General features: G+C 50.0%; 8 protein-coding genes across 8 annotated transcripts; 3 read left to right on the plus strand and 5 right to left on the minus strand.

The window, feature by feature from the left end:
• Window positions 1-681: 681 nt before the first annotated feature.
• Window positions 682-1,850, minus strand: M438DRAFT_363788 (uncharacterized protein; the record flags this gene model as incomplete). Its single annotated transcript, XM_029907672.1, has 1 exon — window positions 682-1,850. One exon carries the CDS (start codon window positions 1,848-1,850, stop codon window positions 771-773), a length of 1,080 nt encoding a protein of 359 aa, XP_029762813.1. The 3' UTR covers window positions 682-770.
• A 1,181-nt stretch (window positions 1,851-3,031) lies between these two features.
• Window positions 3,032-4,821, minus strand: M438DRAFT_344050 (tRNA methyltransferase complex GCD14 subunit). Its single transcript, XM_029905131.1, has one exon. It carries the CDS (start codon window positions 4,652-4,654, stop codon window positions 3,146-3,148), a length of 1,509 nt encoding a protein of 502 aa, XP_029762814.1. The 5' UTR covers window positions 4,655-4,821; the 3' UTR covers window positions 3,032-3,145.
• A 260-nt stretch (window positions 4,822-5,081) lies between these two features.
• Window positions 5,082-7,768, plus strand: M438DRAFT_373171 (uncharacterized protein; the record flags this gene model as incomplete). The annotated part of the gene is made up of 4 exons (XM_029908398.1): window positions 5,082-5,229; window positions 5,288-5,377; window positions 5,520-6,355; window positions 6,461-7,768. The coding sequence occupies 4 exons, from the start codon at window positions 5,082-5,084 to the stop codon at window positions 7,766-7,768; spliced, it is 2,382 nt and encodes a 793-aa protein (XP_029762815.1).
• M438DRAFT_344052 (uncharacterized protein) lies at window positions 7,709-8,231 on the minus strand. The gene has a single exon (XM_029905132.1). The coding sequence runs from the start codon at window positions 8,188-8,190 to the stop codon at window positions 7,930-7,932; it is 261 nt and encodes an 86-aa protein (XP_029762816.1). The 5' UTR covers window positions 8,191-8,231; the 3' UTR covers window positions 7,709-7,929.
• Window positions 8,232-8,922: 691 nt separating this feature from the next.
• Window positions 8,923-10,374, plus strand: M438DRAFT_373172 (uncharacterized protein; the record flags this gene model as incomplete). Its single annotated transcript, XM_029908399.1, has 2 exons — window positions 8,923-8,937; window positions 9,667-10,374. 2 exons carry the CDS (start codon window positions 8,923-8,925, stop codon window positions 10,372-10,374), a joined length of 723 nt encoding a protein of 240 aa, XP_029762817.1.
• Window positions 10,375-10,634: 260 nt separating this feature from the next.
• Window positions 10,635-12,056, minus strand: M438DRAFT_353737 (uncharacterized protein; the record flags this gene model as incomplete). Its single annotated transcript, XM_029906901.1, has 1 exon — window positions 10,635-12,056. The coding sequence occupies one exon, from the start codon at window positions 12,054-12,056 to the stop codon at window positions 10,635-10,637; it is 1,422 nt and encodes a 473-aa protein (XP_029762818.1).
• A 652-nt stretch (window positions 12,057-12,708) lies between these two features.
• Window positions 12,709-14,700, plus strand: M438DRAFT_363794 (uncharacterized protein). The gene is made up of 4 exons (XM_029907673.1): window positions 12,709-12,855; window positions 12,915-13,594; window positions 13,647-13,796; window positions 13,859-14,700. Exons 1-4 carry the CDS (start codon window positions 12,792-12,794, stop codon window positions 14,363-14,365), a joined length of 1,401 nt encoding a protein of 466 aa, XP_029762819.1. The 5' UTR covers window positions 12,709-12,791; the 3' UTR covers window positions 14,366-14,700.
• A 97-nt stretch (window positions 14,701-14,797) lies between these two features.
• On the minus strand, window positions 14,798-20,767 carry M438DRAFT_269032 (WSC-domain-containing protein; the record flags this gene model as incomplete). The annotated part of the gene is made up of 2 exons (XM_029900302.1): window positions 14,798-20,408; window positions 20,640-20,767. The coding sequence occupies 2 exons, from the start codon at window positions 20,765-20,767 to the stop codon at window positions 14,798-14,800; spliced, it is 5,739 nt and encodes a 1,912-aa protein (XP_029762820.1).
• Window positions 20,768-23,431: the final 2,664 nt, after the last annotated feature.

The following is a 23,431-nucleotide window of genomic DNA, read 5'->3' on the forward strand; positions in this document are numbered from 1 at the left end:
CATAAAGGAAGAGTTAGAGGCTAAGGTTAACGAGGACTTTAAGGTTCTCGACCTAGATAAGAGTCTTATAAAGGTGCTACTTACCTACCTTAATAAGGTTATTAGTAATGTTACTAGCAAGGTTGTTAATAAGCGCTACATTATGCTCGTAGTTAGGTTCGTAGGATTACCTAATAGTTCGGCTAACTATAAGGAGGAGATTTAAGCGTACGAAGTTATTATAAAGGATAGGGACGGCGGTTTAGAAGACTCTACTAAGGTCTACTTATAGGGCTCTTTGATATAAAGGGTTCTAGTTATATAATGAATTCTTCTCTACTTTATAGCACCGTATGCCTTACGTGATTGTTTACGTATAGTTGAAAGGATGAATTAATGCTAATAATATAGTAGGATATGAGAGGGAGGATGTTATAGCGACCACTAGAAGGGCTAGTAGCAAAGGTAATAAAAGAGCACTCTTAGAGACTCGGCGACGTAGGGGGTGCTCTTCTGACGGCCACTAGTAACACTAGTAGTAAGCGTAGCGTAGCGAGGCGGGCCTTAGCGACGATGGAGAAGGGCTATAGCATAGAGGTCCGTACTATAGTAACCTATAGCAAGCGTAGTAACGCGTAGCACCGTAGCACGATATCGGACTTTAGGATTTTGCGACGTAATGCGGTAATATCCAATGGATATGACTGGATATGACTGGATATGAAGTCCAAATGGATATCTAGTCATTAGTAGATATTAACTAGATATTGTGGACTTGGAAAGGGGGTCCTCTAGATATGGATTGGACTAGATAAGTTGGACTGGATATCCATCCAGTCCCAGCTCTGGTCCGCCAGAGTCTGCGAACGCGACATGACCTTCTTGTCACGTTTAAGAACAGCTGTGCTATCCTTTTTATCCGACCCACCAGGTGGAATGCGTTTCCCAACTTCGAATTTGATGTTGTCAATGAGTCGATGCTCATCTGGAATGAGCTGGATCCCCGAGCTATCCGATCGCCATTTGTCCTCTATAACTTTCCACCCGACAATAGAGCGTTTACTCTCCAATATCTGTTTTGGCGCTCCACATGTCTTCAACAGGTTGTGAAGCATCTTTCGACATTGGTAAGTCAACCGCTGGTCTAAGACAGCTTGTGCAGCACCAAACATGGCTTTTGCAAAATCCGGTTCTACGACCTTTGATCGAGACAGATACATCCAGCGCCAAGGTTGATTTTCATGCCTCATGGCCACATCCTCGCCATAGTTTTGGAACACAAACTCGAGCACATCCATCTCGCCGCCAAGGATAGTCTGGGTCATGGACCTTGCACAATTCAACCCACGAGATCGCAGAGTATCGTAGTCAGGCCTCAGAGAAAATACCACACATCCATGCCTATCTGGCTCTCGTTCGTCGAAACCCAGAGACGCTGGCATATGCGCTCGAATCGGATCGTCCAGGAACCAGCGGTCTTTCTCGCACTCGGGATAGATATATGGCTTGTTCTCGACCCGACCGACTCGACCCGCAAAGAGAACATTGGGTCTTCCGTTCAACTTTCCTGGTTTGTAATACCAATCTTCCTCCATGAGGAAGTCTGGGAATGATCTCGAGTTACGATCCATGAACCTTGGACCCTTGAGATATCTCGTTTCACCCCTGAGATGCTGTGGAAAGATGACCTCGTAAAGCACTTTTGCTGTGAAAACCGAGTTGATGCGGGTTACTCCGTGAGTAATGGCTTCTTGTGCGGAATACTTGCAGAGCTCAAGTTCGTCGAACACCACGATGTGGAAGTGGCGGCCTGAGAGTTCGTGTTCTGGTGCTGTATCGACTCTGTCGAGGTGTCCTTTCAGATCTTCCATCCTGGGTAGTTGGTTTCGAAGGAGAAGAAAGGCACGAATCTTTCCGAGAGTAATGTCACATACATGTGGGTCCCGGTGTAAGTTCAATAAAGCAGGTATTCGTCACACCACACACCACCCCACATCTCAGGCCAGGAAGGTTCGCCGCACCAACAACGCATTGCGCAAAGTCAATATCTGGTTGTATATCATAACAGTGTCACGGTAACAAGACGACTATTGCAGCTTTCCATAATGGGTCGTGAAGCACGCGTCAAATTCAGAGATATCGACACTCTGGAGAAGTGTTCGCTCTCCTTCGAAGAGACAAAAGACAAGGAAGCAACACATTTTAGCGATTCTTTCTATACAGAGAGGGTCCTCTACGAAACAATTCATCCAGGAGAAACCAAAAGCAAAACTAGATGCTTCCAACAACTCAAGAGCGCAAGATTATCGTGCCAACAGGATGGACTGTGAGTCTCTGATGTTCAAAATACCCCTCTTTGACTGAATAGACAAGATTCATGCAAATTTGGTTTCCTTGTGCACTCACGCGCACACTTACACTCACACCTATGCTTACACTTACACTTCTACTTACACTCACACTCACACCCACACCAACAATCCTAATCCTAATCCTATAACTTTCGTCCTTCCTCCATCTCCTTTTAGTCCATCCATCAACGGAAGACAACAAGCTAAACCATTAGCTGGTCGAGCTGTTCACCTATCCTCTAAGCACGATTGTCCTTCTTCACGGCAATATTAAAGCACTGTAGATAGAGAAAGGAACGGCGTCTATGACGCGAAAGTTCTCTCTAAGTGGTTTCATTGGCAGGATGGTCGGGAGAGAGTGTGTTTTCTGCAATAGGGCGGTATGCTTAGGGTATCTTTAGGGGTTATAGGGGGCGATGGGAGAGGGTAGGGGATGTAAACGGATGATGGAAGGTTCGGGTATAGTGAGTGCTGATTTGAGTCTGTGACAATATGATTCTCTCTCGAGTCATTGGTTGCGTATTTGGAGCGCTTTGTGGAGCCGTTCAAGGGGTGATTTAAAGCAGGTTTCAGAGACCAGAGGGTATGCTAGAGAGTCATGTACCTGCTCGAAGATGTCAGGAGGGCCTCTGTAAACCAAGGGTGTGCTGGCCATCGCTAAGATACTGCGAGTACAACTTGATGCTTGCGAAAATGCAGGAACCTTTTTAAGTTGTCAAGAGGTGTGGATTGAAAGCAGTGCTTGACCACTGGTGTTGAGAGGAATTGCATTATGATTCTACTCTCGAATAGTCTACGCAAGCGATGTGTATAATCTAGTTCTTCTTGGCCTTCTTGCCGCCTTTCTTGGGCACATCCTCAGTAGAAACCTTACCCTCAGTGCCCCACTTCTTCCTCAACTTCTCTTCTTGCTCTTCGCTCCATTCCCGTGGTAGCACAGCAAAGACCAGATAGCTTGTATGCGTCTTGATCTCGGGCTCAGTTCTGTGCACCAGTCTTCCCTCCTTGTATGTTTTTCTCTCTTCTGCTTCTTTCTTGATACGTTCCAATCTAGCTTGCTTGCTTTCGAAATGGCTGGCTGGGTATTGAGTGTTGCTGGGTTTAGGTTTGGGCTGTCCATTTGCTTCTGCAACTTCGTCTGCTTCCTTGACAGCGTCGTGCCATTCCTTAAATCGGCCTTCGACTTCACGCAAGCGGTTGACAGCTTCGTCTACGGTGGCTGCTGAGGCATTGACGCCGCGGAGACCTTCTTCGTGTAGGCCAACACGTTCTCGTCGCACGTCGATACGTTTCTGCATTACTTCGACCATTTGGATTTCTGTCCAGCCTAGGCGACGGAGGGCGGCAATCGTGGCCGTGACTTGTTCGATGCAGGGGCTGAAAGTGCAGAGGTGGATGGGGACGTTTGGGTTGAGAGGCGAGATGAAAGGTTCGGTGGATTCCTCGGTTGGTGTTTCTGATTCTGAAGGAGCGGAGATGTCGGCAGAGTCGGAGGAGGCAGAGTTGGCGACGATTCTTGCGGTTCGTGCAGGAAGACGCTGGCGAGTGAGGTTCTTGAGGGCCATCCAGGGAGCGGGGAGATCGAGGAAGATGGCATCAGCCTTTGGCGACTTGTTCTTGGGGTCTTCTTCGTTGAGCAGGAAACCGTCGCCGTAGACGTCGCGATGTGTCACGCGGACAAGGTCATCAAGACCGTGAGCACGAACTTCGTCCTGGAGACCGATGGCGCGAGGCTCGTGATATTCAAAACTGCAGACACGGCCATAGCGGCGTTTCTTGAGCGACGGTTCTGAAGAGGCTTGTGAAGGGTAGCCGTTGAAGACAGCGCGTGCTGAAGCGTGTGTGAATGAGCCTGAACCGGCACCGGCCTCGATGATTGTTTGGCCTGGGCGGACCTGAAGCCTTTGTAAGATGTAACTGGCGTCAGGAGTGTAGACGACCTGTGTTCGGTGGGGCAGACTGATGGTCCAGCTCTCGGGAGTGGGTGGTAGCAAATGTACAAAGCCAGTGCCGGCCTGGATGGCCTCTTTCGGTGGCTCAGTGTCGTCGATCTTGCGCTTAGCACCACCGCGGCCTCTTGAACCAGTATCGACCTTGGATGCGCGGACCTGGGTACCCCATGGAATGTCCTTCAATGTCGAATGCGGGAAAGAACCAAAGCGAGTATTTGTGACGGCGCCTTCTGCATAGCCGTCGTCTGCGTTTGACTTGAGAATCAGAGGGATGAGTTGATCGCGTTTGAGATGTAAGATTGCCAGTGAACCGATCGAAGCGGCAGCTCCAGCGTCCAGAAAGGGCGACGTCTTGAAGTCCGAGGTAGCCATTGGTGTGTGTATATTTGACCGTATGGAATCCGTGTCGCATTATTTTTCTGAACGTCCAGACTGGCGGTATGCCAAGGATTGCGGAGAAGTGGGGCACCTCCGGCCGCGGTCGGTGACTGTTGCGGTGACTTTTGGCAGGAGGCAGCTGAAGGGTCCACGAGAGCTTTCTGAACATCGTGACTTCCTCATCCGCCGAAACATTACAAGGAGGAACTTGTAGATGCCAACCCTGCCGTCATCTGCGCCGAAGCTCCTGATCCACCTCCGACCAATAAGATCCTTCTCGCCGTTGCGACCCCTCCGTGTTGCGACAAATCTTGCTGCGCGTCCGTTCGCGACTTTGATCCTCAGAAGACGCCAACCATTTCCCAAACGTCCATTTGGCGCAACTGTATCCAGACAGCTATCAGATCGCCCAGGAAGAAAAATGGCGGCGGTGCAACCACCATGGTCGCCTCCTCCAATCCCAAATGGAGGAGCTGCAAAGCTCCCAAAACTAAAGCTCTGGAACTCATTGACCAGGTCTAAGGTTGATTTCGTGCCTCTCAAGGAAGGAAAAGTCTCGTGGTATAGCTGTACGATGTCTAGACAAGTCGTAAATACATCAGTCTCTTACTGATCAACATCTGGTAGGCGGTCCGACTGTATATGACTTCTCTCATCTTGGCCATGCGCGCAACTATGTCAGCTTGGACATTCAGAGAAGAATCATGACACACCTTGGTTACGATGTGAACATGTGAGTCTCGCCTGATTTGTTTCATCTGCTTCTGTGTCTGACATACTAACCGCCTACCACAGGGTCCTTAACGGTACTCAGACACATGACACACGCTTCTCCTTACCTGTCTGACCTTACACCTAGTCACCGACGTCGACGATAAGATCATTCTGGCTGCACGCCAACAGCACCTGCTGTCTGACTTCATGAACAAGCACGCCAGCATCGATGGCGAAGTCCTCGACACGACGAATGCCGCCTTCAAAGCATACATCTCGAAGAACCTTCCTCTTCTGCCCGAATCTACCTCCGAGAAGCTCTCCGCCTACCCACAAGAAGTGGAAAAGGCATACGGCCACGTCTTGCAAGGCAAGAACTTGGCCAATGATGGTGCCAACCCTGGGGACGACGAAGCAAAGATCAAAATGCACATCAAGACATCATCCACGGCTGCTGACGCTCTGGCTGCTCCGGCTGATGCTACCGGCTTCTACGCTAAGACTTCTGGCGTTTTGCTGCCCTACCTGGATTTCCAATTCGGCTCTACCATCGATGGTAACGACCATGCACTCTTCAATGTCCTTGCGAAGAAGTATGAAAACTACTTCTTCGAAGACATGGCTACTCTGAACGTACTGCCACCCACCACAATCACTCGCGTCACCGAATATGTGCCCAAGATTGTAGAATTTGTCAAACAGATCCAGGACAACGGCTTCGCATATGAGCACAACGGCTCGGTCTACTTCGACATTGGCGCCTGGGAAAAGGCAGGTGGAGTCTATGCCAGGCTCGCTCCTTGGTCCAAGGCAGATTCCTCTCTTGTTGCAGAGGGTGAAGGAGCCTTGGCAGCTAAAGGCACGGAGTTCAAACGCAGCCCAGGCGATTTTGCGTTATGGAAGGCTACTAAGCAAAAAGGAGAGCCCTTGTGGCAATCGCCATGGGGCCCTGGCAGGCCTGGCTGGCACATTGAATGCAGTGTAAGTACAAGAACAGAAGATCTATCTTGTGGCCATGCTATTTAGCTCGGTTCTTCGATGGTCGAAATTTTTGCCGAGATTTCCTTGCTAATCGAGAGACAACAGGCCATGGCATCAGATATTCTTGGAAGCCGAATGGACATCCATTCAGGAGGTATTGACCTTTGCTTTCCGCATCATGATGGTGAGCTTGCACAGTCAGAGGCCTATCATTGCAAGAATCCCTCAGAGCAAGACAGCACATGGGTCTCGTACTTCTTGCACACCGGTCACCTGGGAATCTCAGGGGCGAAGATGAGCAAGTCGCTTAAAAATTTCACCACGGTCAGATCAGCAATTTCTGAGGGTACGTGGACCCCCAGAAGCCTCAGAATCGTTTTCCTCCTCGGAAATTGGCGTTCAAGTCTCGAGATCACCCCGGCAATCGTAGGCCTCGCGTCAGGTTGGGAAGACAAAATCTCCAACTTCATGCTGAAGGCTTTGGACACTCTTAAAAACCCTACACAGCCAGCAGTCGACACCGAGACAGGCCTCTCTCCCGATGATCCTCTCAAAGAAGCTCTTCAATCTGCCAAGATCGGCGTGGAAGATGCCTTGTTAGACAGCTTCGATACGCCTACGGTTATGAAGGTGCTCTCGGATCTGGTCACTGCCTACAATTCTGAGACTGGCGTCAGCGATGAGTTGACCCTGGAAATTTCGAAGTATATCACATCGATTGTAACGATGCTTGGTCTGGATGCCAACCCACCTTCTCACGGCATTTCATGGAGTGGTATCGAAGTCAACCCTGACGTCGCGCCATTCGTCTACCCTCTCGCAAAGATCAGAGATGAAGTCCGTAAGCAGGCTATCGCAGGTACCATCGACGCACCCGCTATCCTCAGCCACTTCGATGCCGCCGCACTTAAAACACCGCCAGCCACGAAAGAGGGAGCTGAAGCCGCTGAAGCCACCGTAGGCTGGCTGAGCAAGTTGAACGATCTGATCAAGAGCGATGCTGCCCCCAAGGCATACATGCCCTTGTGCGACGAGCTCCGCGATACCACGCTATGGAATTTGGGCATATATCTCGAAGACAGAGCCTCAGGAGTTGCCCTCGTCCGCCCCCTCAATGCATCCCTCCGCGAAGAACGTGCAAACCGCGAAGCCCTAGCCGCCATGAAACTCGAAAAGGCCAAAGCAGCAAAGGAAGCCAAAGAGAAGGAAGAGCGTGAGAAGCTCGAGAAGGGTAAACTGTCCCACCTTGAAATGTTCCGCACTGCCGAATTCTCAGAGTGGGACGAGGAAGGCTTGCCCGTCAAAGATAAGGAGGGTAAGGAGGTTGCAAAGAGCAGAAGCAAGAAGTTGAGAAAGGATTGGGAGAGGCAGAAGAAGTTGCACGAGGCTTGGGTTGCTGCTTCTGAGAAGTAGGAGAAGAGAATGATTGAATGGAAAAAGATATGAAGAGTTGAGGCAGGAATCAAAAGTAGAAACCTTTTGCATTGGATTGTGTTTCTTTGAGTTGTGCTGTGCTGAGTGATAGGGGCCCGAGCGCAGGGGTGGTATCTTGAACCTCACTCCTTGGCAATCATTCAGGTAGTAGCTCCTTGGGTTCCTCCACGACCTCCGCGACCGCGTCCACGACCACGTCCACCACGACGAGCGCCGCCTCTACCACCACGACTGCCGCCACGTCCATGAGTGGCTGCAGCACCCTCACGACGAGCCGAGCGTGAGATGCGAGGAGGTGGCTCCGTGTAACCCTGGGCCTGCAGACGCTGACCACGAGTGCACTCCTCCGAGCTGTGGGTGGCCACCATGCGTTCGTGCCATATGCCTGAATGCACACTCATATCAGCCTTGTTTTCGCACCATAGCACAATATACAACTTACACCACTGGCGAACAACATGCTCGACTGCAGTGTTGGCAGTAGGCTGAGCGGCCTCTTCAGGGGCAGCGGAATCGTTGGTCGAGGTCTGAGTGGCGGCATGGTTGTCATTGGCATCGTTGACTTGCTCGACGGGTTCTTCATGGCGTTCAGGCGCGCCGGGGTTGCGGACTGGGAGCGCGAAGGGCTCGCTAGTGGCGTCGAGCATGGTGGTATCGTTGTCCTATGCATATCTGATCAGTAAAGCTGAATATCTGCAGCTGACTAGATGACAAATACCATTGCTGTTGATGAGACGGCAAGAGAAGAAAACGTCATGCGCAAAACAAAGTCACAACAGAGAAAGAAAAAGAACTTTTGCGAGCGCGTCAAACTCGGTGTGAAAGTGGGAAATTCGCATGCAATAAGTGAAGGGGAGTACTGGAATACTCGCTGGTGCTATCTCCACTGTCCAGCAGCTGATAAAACCAAACTATCAAAAGGCACAATGGAATTTGGAGCTTGGAGATTGTCCATTGAGAGTCGCTGTTTGCTGCACTCTCTCTGGACATTCATTGCTCTCCAAAAATCATCCTGCCTTTTGATAGATATATCCGGCCCCTCTCGACCAATGGAGATGAAGATGAGGTATCTGAGAGCTTACCACAATCTCTGCAGCCAGTTTTACGACATCGAAGTGCGGTCAAAATGCACGATGAATTTAAGATTAGTGAGGTTCGTCCATTGAGAGTGAGTGTTTGATGAACTCTCTTTGGACCTCCTCTTCTTTCTGCATATCATCTTGCAATTTGATAGTTGGTATCAGGCCTCTCTCTACTAGTGGAGATGTTGAAGAGGTTATCGCGATTCCTGCGGCCATGCTCACGACATAATAGCACGGTCAAAATGCGCAATTGATTCGAGATCGGTGAGGCTGTCCATGAGAGAGTGTGTGTATGATGCAGTATCACTCGACAGTTCGACAGCCGACTTGTCAACAACTAATGCTCTGACCGTGCAAGATGAGATTGAGGTCGACGGCATTGTTGAACGAGACCAGAATTGGATTTCATGACTTTGCATGTCTTTACTGGGTGACATTCCTGTTTCCAAATAGCTTCAGGCTACCAGTGAGGCAGTGATGGTGAGAAAGCTGTGTTTACTACCACGGTTCAAAACCAAACTGTGTTTGACAGACACTGCCAGTTCTCAGGAGATACGCGCGTGCTATCTCCACGTGATCTCGTATCCACGATAGACGTGTCAATTCTAGGAGATCGGACTTGAACATGGCATCTTGGAGTATATTCGGACCATGTTCAAAACTCACTCGAAACTTATGGCCACTAGCGTTGCATCTTATCGACAAAGTACTACAAGATACTATTGCAGACGACCTCAAAGCACTCTCCGGATTCTAATGCTCCATGGCTTCACACAAAGCGGCAAACAATTCGAGCAAAAAACACAATCCTTGAGAGATGAGCTACGTCGAAATATTCTCACCAACCAAATCTCAAAATATCACGACATTCAATTTGTGTTTCCAAACGCTCCTTTCCCGCTCGAGCGTGATGCATTGCCCTCTTTCGATCTTGATGGCTCGAAACAACAAGATGAAGAGATCGACGCATATACATGGTGGCATCTCAACCGTGATGGCCCACCGTTCTACTACAATGGTCTTGATGTTGCTCTGGCTCGTATTGCCGATACGATTCGAAGGGAAGGTCCTTTCGACGGGGTTGTGGGGTTTAGCCAGGGTGCTGCTGCTGCTATGATGGTTGCTTCTCTACTCGAAGCTGGTCGTAATGATGTTTTTGACAGAGCAGGAGCTGCTGGTGGTATGTTTTACCCTGCGGCTTTTGTCAGTGAGGGCGCTATTATACAACCACCCCTGAAGTTTGTCGTTGCAATCGGTGGGTTTGGAGGCACGAGAGTTCCGGAGTATCAGGCTTTTTACCATCCGAAGATCACAACGCCGACGCTACATATTCTTGGCAGAGCAGACGGGTTTATAAAGCCGGCGATGAGTCAAGAAGTCATCGATGCTTGCGCAGATTCGCAAGTCCTGTATCGTTCTGGCGGTCATTCTGTTCCAAAGGCCGATGAGTTAGAAAGCATGAATGACCTCACAAAGCTCTTGGTACAGGTTTTGAGCTTGTAGTCTGGCTCGATGAGCAAAATATAGATGCTGAAGGGGTCCTGGACAGAAAGAAGTAAACAATTGAAATTTTTGTCTGGGAAATGTACGCTGAACCAGCAACAATCCCTAGCCCAGCCTGCCGAGATGCACAATGGTTTCTGGAGCGATAGGATCACCCAGGAGAGCGGCCCTTCTCCGCATGTTTACTTGGGATGGCTGTTACCTGCAAAGTCATTATGCCTTTCGTTAATGCCTTGCACAAATGAAATGACGGCTGTGGTCTAGCTGTCCAAAAGCTGAAGAACAAAACGAGGTTCACCAGGCATAGACTGTCCAGCTTCTTCCACATCCTTCAAGGGGGCGCCTAATTCCAGCATGATGATGTTATCGGGGTAGATCTGACCGAGTAACGCAAGGATCTCAATCTGGCTACTAGCCTGGATGACATGTATACCGCCTTCCTTGGCTGTCACAAGTCCACCCTGCCCGGATTGAGAAAGCACATCCGCCGCAGTGTGCAATGAAGCCGTAGAACTGAAATGATCGATGACACTTTCTTCTTCAGCCCGCGAGACTTTGTACGAGTAGCGCCAGCCACGTGCGATTTGCCCAACATCGGTGCTAGACGACGTTCCGTTCTTGTGAATAATGCGAAGCTGGAGGTGACGAGATCCAAGGTCAGGGGTGGTCGAGCTTAGTGACAGAGAGCAATCTTTGAGAGCATGCTGCTGAGCATCGATGGCAATTCCAATTGGATCTCCCTTCTCGACAGAATGTTTAGCTGGTCGAATATCAAGAAGAGGTGCAGAATAGTAGTCTTCAAGCTCGTATGCAAGCTTGACATCAGTGACGGTCTCATCGAGGACTACCGGAATGTAGCGGAAGAGACGCAATGATGATCCCCCAATCACGGCATCAGGGAGAATCAATCCGTGCTTGTATTGGAAACCATAGGCATTGTCGGTCGACATGCTGGGTACAAGCAGAGACTGGGCGAGTTTGAACACTGATGCCTGAGTGATAGATTTTGTCATAAGCTTTGCGATAAAGCTCATTCTTTGCGTCTCTGTAAACCGCATGTTAAGGTGTCTCTTCCCAGGACCAGACACGATAGGAATCACGACTTCATCATAGTTCTCAAAAGGAAGAAGTGCGTCGCGAAGCAGCACCATCTGGTGAAGGTATTCATTGTAGATTTGCATGAGATGCCTCAGGCTTCGTGGCCCGAACATGAGTTGGGCAACCTGTGGTTTGAGCAAATGACCTTCACAAGGACTACGAATAACGTAGTTGGGGTCGAAAGCCACGTCCTTAGCTTCACGAGCGTATGTGACGATGAATTTGCCAATCTTCACAGCTTGCTCAGCCATCTCCTTGCGGCCAGGGTCTTTGAGAGGGATCTCCAGGCTTGACTCGCGAGTCCCGAGATTCAAGTTGGATGCGAGATTGTCCAGAAGCATCTCTCGAGCAGTTGACTGACCTTCGTCATCAGGTCCGAGGTTGTGTAGGACTGTCTCGAGCAAAGGGGCGCATCCTACGACGATTTGGCGAGCCGTATAAGGTCCAGCCGGAAGCGACCATCCGACACCCTGGATCATGGTCGGGTCTGAGTGATCTGAGGCGAAGGCAGGAAGAGGATGATCGACAAGCAGGTTATGGAGACCTGTAATACGATACGAATCGATTTTGGATGAAGGTGACATTCTTGCTGGGATAGAAGTGTATGACCGGGCAAAGATCAGAGCGGAGAAGAAGTTTGTGAAACGGAGGCGGCGTGATTGCAGTATCATGAGGAACTTGAGGCGATTGAAAATGGTACAAGTCCACTGACTTCGACCTTTTTATGTCTTCGACGCGGTTTCATGGACTTGTAAAGCACCGGAGCTCGACGTCCTTGCTCCGCGATGGCTGACAAGATTGCTCAAGCCTGAGGAATTTGAGCACGAGACACAGGGATCTCAACTACCCGGGTTCTCCTGGATTAGCTATCGAAAGGCGTGATATGTCTGGTTGTCAAGTGTCTGCCAATCGAAAGCGCATACTCCTACCAATTTTCCCTGCGCAATACCGTCGTTGTCGAATCATGTTGACTTTCCATAGCTAATCGGACGTCTCTTTGACTCTGATAGGTGTGTCAAGTGTACTTAGTTCTGACGCAACACATCTCTCCCCTACGGAACACACCCATGTGATTGTTGTGGTAAGTCGCGTGCATTTGGCAAGTCGTGTTGTCTCGAACCTCGCAAGAAAGGAAAGGCAGGGGCTTGGCGTGGACCCTGACCATTTTGCTCCGGCGCTTACCATCTTGGGAAGTCGATTTCATCTCCGCTCTCCAGCTCACCACTTCCTGATTACCAACCGTCCTCATCGCGTTGTGTGTTCCAGAGATAGTGACTTGGAAAGTCTATGACTGGAGATGACAACCAACATGAGACGAGATGCAGCTTGCCACACCCTCTGAACAGCATGAGTGTGACCTTTGTCACAAATCATATAGACGACGTACGACTAGATCTCGCGACTTTAATCAAGACATCGTTGACCAAAGTCTGCTAGGGTAGAGGATCTGTTATCTCGACACAGACGTCACTGCACGCCAAATAAGGTCTCGTCGAAGAGGAAATCATGCAATGCCTGTGTGCAGGCAAGAACAAAATGTTCCCTAGGTCAACCAAAGTGCACTCGCTGTACAGAACGGGACCTTTCATGCGAATATACCTTTGTACAATCGCACTCCTCTGTATCAATCAGCCCCGGTCGCACAACCGTGGGTCCGGGCGCAGTGAATAACATACCAGAAAGCGCTTGTGGAAGTATCGAGACCCGTCCAAGTCCTTGGTCGCTAGACACCATGTTTCCTGTGGAAGTCAGCAGCAATCAGACTATTCAGAACCTTGTGGATGATGGAACGAATTCATTACACTGGCCAATGCCAGATTCACCATCGTTAGACGGTTTCGTTGGCGGACATGCAGCACTCGATGGCTTGCACCCAGCTCCTGTCTTACGGATGGAAGAAGTCTCACACACTCTTCGCGAGTATGCGACATCTCTGACGTTAGACGACTATCACACACCTCTGTTACATCGCGAGCTTTACAATATCTACACATCGGATATCACAGCATTACCGAAAACCACAACAGCAATCACGTGCGCCTTGGGCTGGAAGACCTCTAGCAATAATACTTTCTTGAAGCGTGCGATGGCTGCAGAACGACAGCGTCTTGTAGAATCTTTCGTGAGTAGTACTTTGTCTATAACAGAATCAAATACTAACGTTATACTGACAGCCAAATTCGTCCTGCATAGAGGAATGGGACATTCTACATTCTATGTGGCTTTATGAGCTGATAGAGTTGCCTGGAGTCCCGAAGACTGTAGATGACCATTGGAAGCCTGGACCTCGGACTCGAGGGCTTAGTCTTCCTATTCTTCTCAAGGTAGGCGGGAACCGCTCCTTCAGACACAGTTCGCACTCTGTCGCTGACTCGTAGCTCAACAGATGACACGCCGTTTCTGTTTGTCGCATCCAGAAGCCATAAACCCCTCTGCACAAATGAATCGTGACGCGCTGGTCCGTTACACAACTGCGCCATCCGCCTGGATGACATGGCTAGTCGGAGAAACAGCTCGCAGAACAGTTTTCTTCGCAAATATCGCCAACTACTTCGCCAGTAAAAGCGCTGTGACCGGCGAGCTTTCACCGTACTATGAACCCTTAGATGACGAGCTGATATGGAATCTGCCTCTTCCCTGTAGCTCTGCAATTTGGAATGCACGCACCGAGCACGAATGGTTGCAGTTAATTCGTGCGCAAGACCCCGGTATTAGTTCAGAAGACCAGCCAATGTTGCTATCTATGGTTTTCAACCGCGAGCCGACGTTCAAGTCACTCATGACCAACTTCACGAAAGACTACTTGCTGACACAGTATTCTGGGAGATATGGCTTGGAAGATTCAGAGTCCCTCTGTAATTTCATTGTACGATGTACTTTGGAGCAATGCTAAGGTAGACGTGGCGAAAGAACAACTGCTTCGGCAACAAGTCGCCTCTCTAGTATTTCGGAATTTCTTTGGATAATAAACAAGATTGGAATTATCTAGCCTTTGGACGGCTATTTCACAGGCTGCCACGTCAGGCTGAGAGCTCGGTTCTAGTGCGAGTATGCCCTGGTCTCCTTAGCTTAGGCATTAGCGTTCAGACGTCATCATGTTTGCACTAGCGTTAAATACGTATCAGCTGTTACATCGGAAAGGCACAAGCGATGAATCTAAAGTCGAATGATAGGTTGCTTTACTCTATTAGGTCTATCGTTAAAAAGATGAGCTGAAAGGAAAAGGAGAATGAAAAAAGAGAAAACATGAAGCATCACAACAGAGTTGTCCCAAAACGCCCCTAACCTTCCCCCATCATGATTCAATTACTCAATTAACATCTTCTCAAGTGCTTTTCTTGTAAAGAGAGAGCCTAGTACCACCTCCACAGAGCTGGCCAGGGTTGCCAGCACAAGCCATGTTACAGTCGGTCATCGTGGCATTCTGCGTGCCACTAGTCATGGTGTTGCCCAGATAACACTCACGGGCATACTCGACTCCGAAGAATTGATAGCTGCCGGCCTCAGCAAGCTTCTGACAGTTTTCAACAGTCATGTTGTTGTTAAAGGAGACAGTGTTCAAAACACGAGGGCTGTCCTTGACACAGTTGTAGAACTTGTAGTTGCCGACTGTGTCAAGGTTGCGAGGATCAGTGGAAGCCTTGGAGGTGTCGTTGCTGTAGTAGACGTTCAATCTGTTGCCAGCTCCGCACAAAGCGAGCTTGTCTCCAGGGCAGGGCATGTTACAAGCACTGTCGGTGACATTAACACTTCCTGGGCGAAGGTAAGGACCACAGTAGCACTCTACACCGTATTCGACTCCAAACATAGCATATTTTGTGCAGAAGGCAGCACACATGGCGGGAGTCATACCGGTGCTGTTTGTGAATGAAGTGGCTGCAAGGGCACGTCCGCTGGTTGCTTCGCTGTAACAGCCTTGAGCAACATAGCTTGAGACTGTGGGGATCACTCTAGGACCTGTCGGAGTAGCTGAGCTTGACGTAGAACTAGCAGCGGTACTAGATGAAGATATCACTGAAGTCAAGGATGAACTTGCCACCGAGCTTGACGAGGACGAGGAGCTAGTAGTTGCACTTGCCACGGAACTTGATGAGCTAATCGCCGAGCTTGAAGTCGAAGTTGCCGAAGTAGAGCCTGCTGAAGTAGAGCTTGCGGATGTAGAGCTTGCAGATGTAGAGCTGGCAGATGTAGAGCTTGCTGAGGTCGAGCTGGCGGAGGAAGAGCTTACTGTTGCAGACTCTGATGTCGAGCCAGAAGAAACAATGCTGCTAGATGAGGAAGGCGCGACACTGCTTGAGGACGAAGAAATCGTGCCGCTGGATGACGAGCTAGCATCACTGCTAATGGACGAAGAGACGACACTGCTCGACGAAGACAATGAGTACGTGGTACCGCTCGACGAAGAAGAGGCTGTGCTACTCGATGGAGATGAGACAACACTGCCCGAAGACGAAGAAATGATGCTGCTCGACGATGAGGAGACGTCACTCGTAGTAGAGGAAGATGACACGACGCTGCTTGTAGACGAAGACAACGACGAAAGAATGCTGCTCGACGAGGATAATGCAACCGCGCTCGAAGAAGAGGGAGTATCGCTGGTAATCGATGAAGAAATCGAGCTAGTCAAGGAAGACAGGACAATACTTGACGAAGATGGCGCTGCACTGCTCGAAGACGAGGAGATAGTGTTGCTGGTCGAGGAAGATGAAACAGCGCTGGTAGTTGATGATGAGGCGTCGCTGCTGATCGACGAGGAAATAGTGCTGCTGCTACTCAATGAAGAAGTAGCGACGCTCGACGAAGAAATGCTGCTGCTGCTGCTCAAAGAGGAGCCAGCGGAGACCGATGACGCAGAGAGAGCGCTAGAGCTGCTGGCTGACGAGGACGACAAGCTAACAGAGGCCGATGATGTCGAAATAACACTGGAACTGCTGATCGACGAAGACTGGATGGAACTACTTGCGGAGCTCGATGAGACCACAACAGGCCCGAGCTTGTATAGACTCAATCCATTAGGACCTCCGCAAAATTCATACTTGTCTGCGGAACAAATCATGTTGCAGCGGCCGTCAGTAGCAGGTACAGAAGCGGGAGCCAAGGTGTTTCCGCAGTAACATTCGCTTGCATACTCGGTTGCAAAGAACGTAAAACCTGTGCAGAATGTGGCACAGAACTCCAAGCTATTCGAGCTGTTAGAGAACGACTTAACATTGAGGGCACGGCCGCCGATCTCAGTGTAGCAGCCTTGGTAGACATAAGATCTAACGGTCTGTTTGGCGACAGGCCCGGTTGGTGTAGCTGAGGCCAAAGTACTAGTACTTGTCGTTGATACAATAGAGGAGATGCTCGAAGATGAAACCGAGGATGTCGGCGAGCTGACAATAGTCGAAGACGATGAGGAGACATCAGAACCGCTGACACTCAAGGATGATGTCGATGCAACTCCCGAGCTAGTGACACTCGAGGAGGATGACACTGATGTGAGTCCCGAGCTAGTGGCACCCGATGAAGATGCCGAGGAGATCGTAGAGCTGCTGATGCTGGAAGAAGAGTCCGAAGAGATCAAAGAGCTACTGACGCTGGAGCTTGACACCAAGGATGTCGTTGAGCTAACAATACTCGAGCTTGATGACACGCTGTTCGTAGTGTTACTGTACAGTGTAATGAGGTTTCCGGCTCCGCAGTACTGGCTGTTGGATCCCTTGCAAGTCATAGAACACTTGCTGTCGAGGGTGAGTTTAGAGGTTGCAGCAATTTTTGACCCACAGTAGCACTCGGCAGCGTAAGACACACCAAAGAAGCTGGCTCCCTTGGCTATGCAGAAGTCTCCGCACATCTCAATGGTCATAGAATCAGAGCTCGTGGTTGCAGCGGTCAAGGTCTTTCCACCACTCTCGGCCCAACAACCGGCGTAGTTGTAGTTTTTGTAAGAGGGCACAATCTGCAGAGTCTGAGTTGTCACATTGCCATCGAAACGAGTAGAATCAGCAAACAGAGAGATCTGAGACTGGTTGTGGAAGTAACCATTGCCACCGCAAGTTTGGTTTTCGTTTCCGGCGCAGTTGTAGTTGCAGTCATTCTCATTGTCCTTGAGAAGAGGCAATGCTTTTCCGCACCAGCACTGGGTGAGATACTGGGTCCCCGCGAAACGATATCCGAGAGAGGAGCACTTATTGATACACTTCTCATTGGTCATGTCGTTACCGCTCAGGGGGTTGGTAGAAAGTTGTCGGCCAGGGTTGTTTTCTCTGAAGCAGCCAGTGTACTTGTATTGAGCAACACCATTGCCAAGAAGCGGTCCAACCTGCTCAGAGACTGCGTTGCAAGTGAATTGGATAGTCTGCTTGCCCATGTTGGGGTCTCCGGTGTTGAGTGTCCAGACAGCAGTGCCATTGTAGTCTGCCATGTTGACTTGCGATCTTGGCACTGAGCAGTATAGTGTAGCAGTCTGGCTCTGATTTGCCTGGAGAAGAGTACCCTCGGCCAGATCGACGTTGTTCACAGCACCAATTAGGCCGGAGACACCATAAGGAGGCTTCGAAACGGTAAGTGACAAGGGCACTGCTGAACCAGTACCGTTATTGGTGATGCGCATCTTCAGGTTTCTTGTCTGGTTTTCGGTAACATTTCCGAAAGAGAATGGCACGCCGGATTGGTATGTTACCCAGCCGGAGCCGTCCGGAGTTTGAAATTCAATGAGAGCAGCAGGGTTGGTGCCAGCAACACCCAATACGTCGAGCAAGCCGTTACCGCCGTCAGTCGTGAACTTGACGTATACGGCATGGTTGCCAGGAGCTGTGGGGTTGTAGTTGATGTTGACAGTGGATACCGTTTTGCCTTCAATGGTGGCAGGCATGTTGAAGAAGGTAAAGTATCCGACCTGAACAGCACCATCGGTTGTAATGTTGGGAGTCACCCAAGGGCCGCTTTCGCTGGTCGTTGAGTACTGGATGCTCTGCACGGTCAAAAGCTTGTCGCCCCTGTTACTGATGAGAGAAGACTGGGTAACGCCATCAGCTTGCTGCCCTGCAACAATATTGAAGGAAACGGTATTGGGTGCGATTGCCAGCAGAGGCTTAGCCGAATTCGAGGTACCCTTCAGGGTGATGGGAGTCGATCCTGAGTACTTAGCGACATTGTTGGTAGTGTTGACTAGGATATCGCTAGATAGCAAACCGACTGTGTTGGGCGCAAAGGTGGCGCTCACACTGAAGGTCTGACCTGCGGTCAATGCCAAAGGTGTGTTCACTGCCCCCACCTTGAAGTTAGGGTTGCCGGTCAAACCGACTCCAGTCACAGTTAGATCAATGAGAGCCTTGCAGGTGATGGAGAGGGGTGCCGAGACATTGCCGATTGCAGTGTTGGGGAACTCATACGGTGAGGAACAGTTCAGGGGCAAGTTGACTGGCGAACCAAACGCGTACAGGTACCCCTGAGTAGTACCGACATAGGCGATACCATTTCCAAAAACGGGGCGAGAGAATTTGGTAACACCGGGAATATTGAAGGCCCTCAGGAGCTTCAAGTTACCACCGTCGGCAGGGGGTATAGCGTCATAGATACGTAAGTTGTAGCCTTCAACGTCGGTAGTCCAGAGCAGACCAGTGCCCTCCTGTCCGTTCAGGGAGGTGGTAGTGCCGTGGCCAACTCCTAGAATATATGCGTTCTTCTCCGGAGTGTTTGAGACTAGAGTGAACTGAGGATCTCCACCGGCAGAGCAGCTGAATTTGAAGACATGCGTCTGATACTGAATGACGTTGATGTAGACGTAACCGCCACCAAGTGGCATGACACCGGCTCCAGCGTAGACAGAGTTCTCGTTTTGATAGACCTGAACAGCGGCATCCAGTCTGTTCGGTCCCATCTGATAACCTCCAAGGTTATCAAGATTGAGCCAGTACGTCTTTCCAGACTTGCCGGTAACGACACCCATTCGCTTGACGTTTGCACAGCTAAAGACGTTGCTGGGCAGAATCTCAAGAGGAGTGGTTCCAAGATCCTTGTCGGCACCATCAAGTTGAGTTTTCTCCCAAGGCATGAAGAAGTCGACAGGGGTCAAACTACCATCGCCTCCAACGACGAAGTTGACAGCTGCCTCTTCCAAAGCAGTGGGAGGCTGGCGACCAGGTAGAGCATCACCTGTAGACTTGAGCTGCGAAGCATAACCGTTACCGCTGGCGATGAAAATGCTGCCCTTGTCATATGAAAGGCCACCACCACTCATCCAGACACCAGCGCCTTTGACTGTGTTCGCCTCAGGGCCACCTTCCATGGCGAATGCTTCCACGACTGCACCAGTGGTGCGGTGGAACCCGATGAGAGCACCAGTGAAGTTGTACTGAACACAGTGGGAAGCCCAACCAGTGTAAATGTAGTCACCAACCTGAAGCATACCAGGACGAGCGTGAGTGTTGCCTCCCTGGAACATGCGATTAGGGTTGTTCCTAAACTGGAGGCCATCAATCATTTTCGGGAAGCCACTGGCCTCCGAAAGATCTGCTGTGTTGATGGCGTGGAAATAGTAGCGACCATTGAGACGACCCGGAGGACTCTTGACTGTGAAAGCGCCATCCTGGAATTGATCGGAGTATGTCTTGGAGGTCAAGTACCAGATGCCAGTCGAAGGATCGATGACTCCAGTAGCAGTGACACCAACCGAAGGGTTGATGTCAACACATCCATCAAGATCAGCAGTCAAGAATGGGACATGCATGTTGCGGCTCTTCACGATAGCTCCGGTCTTTGCGTTGATCTTGTACAAGTTATTCTGCGTCGTGGCAATGTAGACATATTGAATGCCGTCATCACCAGTGTAAACCAGAGGCTGAGAGAAAATCTGCTCAGGACCAATACCATTGAAGTTGCCGGGTAGTGCTGCTCTCCACAGCTGACCGAAGGATGCTCCAGCGACAACAGAAGGATCCATATTGTGGTTTCTGACCAGCATTAGCCATCTGAGATATGATCTCTCCAGTTGCTAGGCTCTACTGCATGTTTGATTTTAGAGCTGCGCGATCTATTCCGGATCAGAGGTCACATCCAGTGAGAGCGCGTTAAGCAGCTCGTCTCTGTGGATGACTGTACTGATCTCGACAGAGTCGTGCATTTCTATAGCAACACACATGCCCAGATCCATGGTATGGAGATTTTGTAAGATTGAGACTTACGTCTGGTAGCCGGAGCGGCCGTTGTCACCACCCCATGTGATGGTGTCGGTGTCTCCCAAAGAGTCGACATGACGAGCAAACAAGAATGCTAGGAGCAATGTAAAGAATGTCCTAAAATGATTGATCATGATGGCGGAACGGGACGGCCGAAGCTGTCAAACGAAAATCGAGATGAGAGGTACCTGTCCGTTCCTGAATGTGTACCTGTCGTACCTTTTATAAAAACCACACAACTCCATTGCATACTTCCACTTTTCAATTCATATGTCCAAGCTGCAAATTGTTCATCCCATTCAAGACACTGGAGGTACACTCTAGATTAACGAACGCCACGTGGGCTTCGAATCCATGGTTGTGTCGCGACTTGGCACAGGATACGACTTCTAGTATTGCCATTAGTAGTTCGAAGTATACCGCCCACAAGACACTCAGCCGTCTGCAATCTTCACGGAAAGCGTTACCAAGCCTGTCACGCGTGAGAAACAGTCGTCTTGGGCGCAATCAAGCTATACACCGACCATCAGCGAAGGATGCTCAAGCGAAGCGGGCGGAAGCTAGTATTGTCGTGCCGCCTCTCGACTCGCCTTTCTAAGGAAGATCACAGGTACTGTACTTAGCTTTCGAGTGGAGACAGGATGAAATCATCCACAGTACTAGGAGGCATGGCTGCCGATGGAGTCCCTTGAGACAAGTACAAAGAGATCTGGAGCTTGCAAAATTGTCAGGGCAGACTTACTGACTCGACCCCACAGATCCGATAATGGATCAGATCAAATGCTCCGAGCCGTTTCGTTGAGAACGAAGCCGAACACGAGCGTCCAGATCGTTTCGAGCCGTCGCACAGCTTCTGCTGCACAAATCGTGCTAGTCAAACTTATGCGCTGGGCTGTCTCAGACCCCGCGGATGCTGTCATGATGCCAACAGAAGCTTGTACCAATCTGGTTAGATCGACACATGCAACACCGCCATGTTCCGGATCTGGGGATACAGAGGTACCTGCTCTCCTGAATCCTCTTCCATCAAACAACCTTCGAGTCGCATCCTCCACACTACTTCCAGGATAGGACTCTGCTCGCGCTCAGCTGCGGCTTCACTCTCAGCTTTGGCTTGCTCCAGCCTGCTTGACAGCCTGGTACCATGTCTCGGGACCTATCGATCTAAATGGCCCATCAGCTCAGGCATATCACAACGTTGGAGATCCATCCCGTAAACGTCCCGATTCTTCGGACCGGACTGGTTTGCCATGAACTTGTTGCGGAATGGCCGAAACTGCAGGGTATGGCGCTGAGGATGGTTTCCACGTGCTACAAGCCACTCCTCAAAAGTCGACTCGAACTTCCAGGAGGATGGTGCCAAGGTGGCGACCAATGTTGTGGCTTAAGTTACCGTCCAACGTGGAAACCTCTTGGCTACTGGGCTAGAAGAGCAATGCTCGACAACCACTGATAGCACGAAGTTGGCTTACAGCTCTTCTTGGGAGCAAAGTGCTATTCGCCCACACGAAGCCAAATAAGCCATAGCCCAGGTTTATGAGTTTCATGGCTTGTAGCACGCCATGCAGGTACCGGGATCCCCGACGCAAGCAAAGATAGAATAGGTTTCTAGACGCGAACCTATCGAATGTTGTTCTCCTAAGCTGATTGTTGGGTACGATGAACTGGACGTATCTACAGGTGAATTGCGCCAAATCCGAGCTTCTTCTCCACAGCAGGTCGTCCCTTATGTCTACCGGAAGACAAAGGTATCTTGACAGAATTCGGATTGTCCGAGGAAAGTGTGGTTGAAATTCGGTTCTGATATCAGTTCTTCGCAGTGGTTCCTGATGAAACCGGCGTATACGCATAGTCAGTCTCTAGTCTGAAGAAGAACCCATCGAGGCATGGACACGAGCACCCTGACAGTATATGTCTAGATCCACACTCGTTTGCGCATCTCTATAGTAGATTGATTGGTACGAAAGGCAGGCGCGTGTAAGATCGGCAACTCGCTGCAGTGCAGCTCACCGCTATCGGACGGATCATGCTAGATTGTCTCGATGTGGAATGGACACGAATGTGATAGCTATCACTTGGCGTGGCTTTTAGGAACAGTCTCTCAGCTAGCATCTCTACAGGTGATGAGACTAGTGATCTGCAGGGTTTGACAGAAGTACAGGTAGCGTTATCGGGAGATTTGTCGGTCTGTCGCTGGCAGCAGGTTATGTGTTAACGAGGTGAGTCGAGAAAGCGAAGTGTATTGTGTATCTCACCATGCAGAAATGACCCGAGAAGTGTGAACAGAGATTTCAACTACTGAAACTCCTATCATGCAAAGCCACGCCCGATTGCAATATACGTTTCCTACTACACTATCTTGGACGCTTTTTCAACAAAGGTCACGCTCGCATTTTGTCTACGCCTTTCTGTCCCGCGCTTCTGAATTGCGATTCACGAAGTCTCTACGATACAGGAATGGCAAGTACTTGATTGGCGCCTGCTTTTTGAGCTACATAGTTGTGGAGTGACTGGCGGAAGGTTGCCAACCAGTCGACGACTTGTTCGTTCGCAACGATGACGAAAGCTACCCATCGCGAGCGTCTGTTGTTGACCACAGCTTCAGATACAAAGAGATCTTGCATCTTGCAGTGATATCGAAAGATGTCTGGTACAAGTAAGACTTCTCTGCGTCTACGTTCATATGGTTAGTCATGGGTATAGACGGTACCATTTAAGCTTTCGATCACGGTTACACCTTCCGCAAACAGGCTGCGAAGCTCTCGACCAGCATGGCAATACTCCGGCGACCATTCTCA

The sequence above is a fragment of the Aureobasidium pullulans genome (genome assembly GCF_000721785.1).
Source record: "Aureobasidium pullulans EXF-150 unplaced genomic scaffold scaffold_5, whole genome shotgun sequence".
Taxonomy (NCBI): domain Eukaryota; kingdom Fungi; phylum Ascomycota; class Dothideomycetes; order Dothideales; family Saccotheciaceae; genus Aureobasidium; species Aureobasidium pullulans.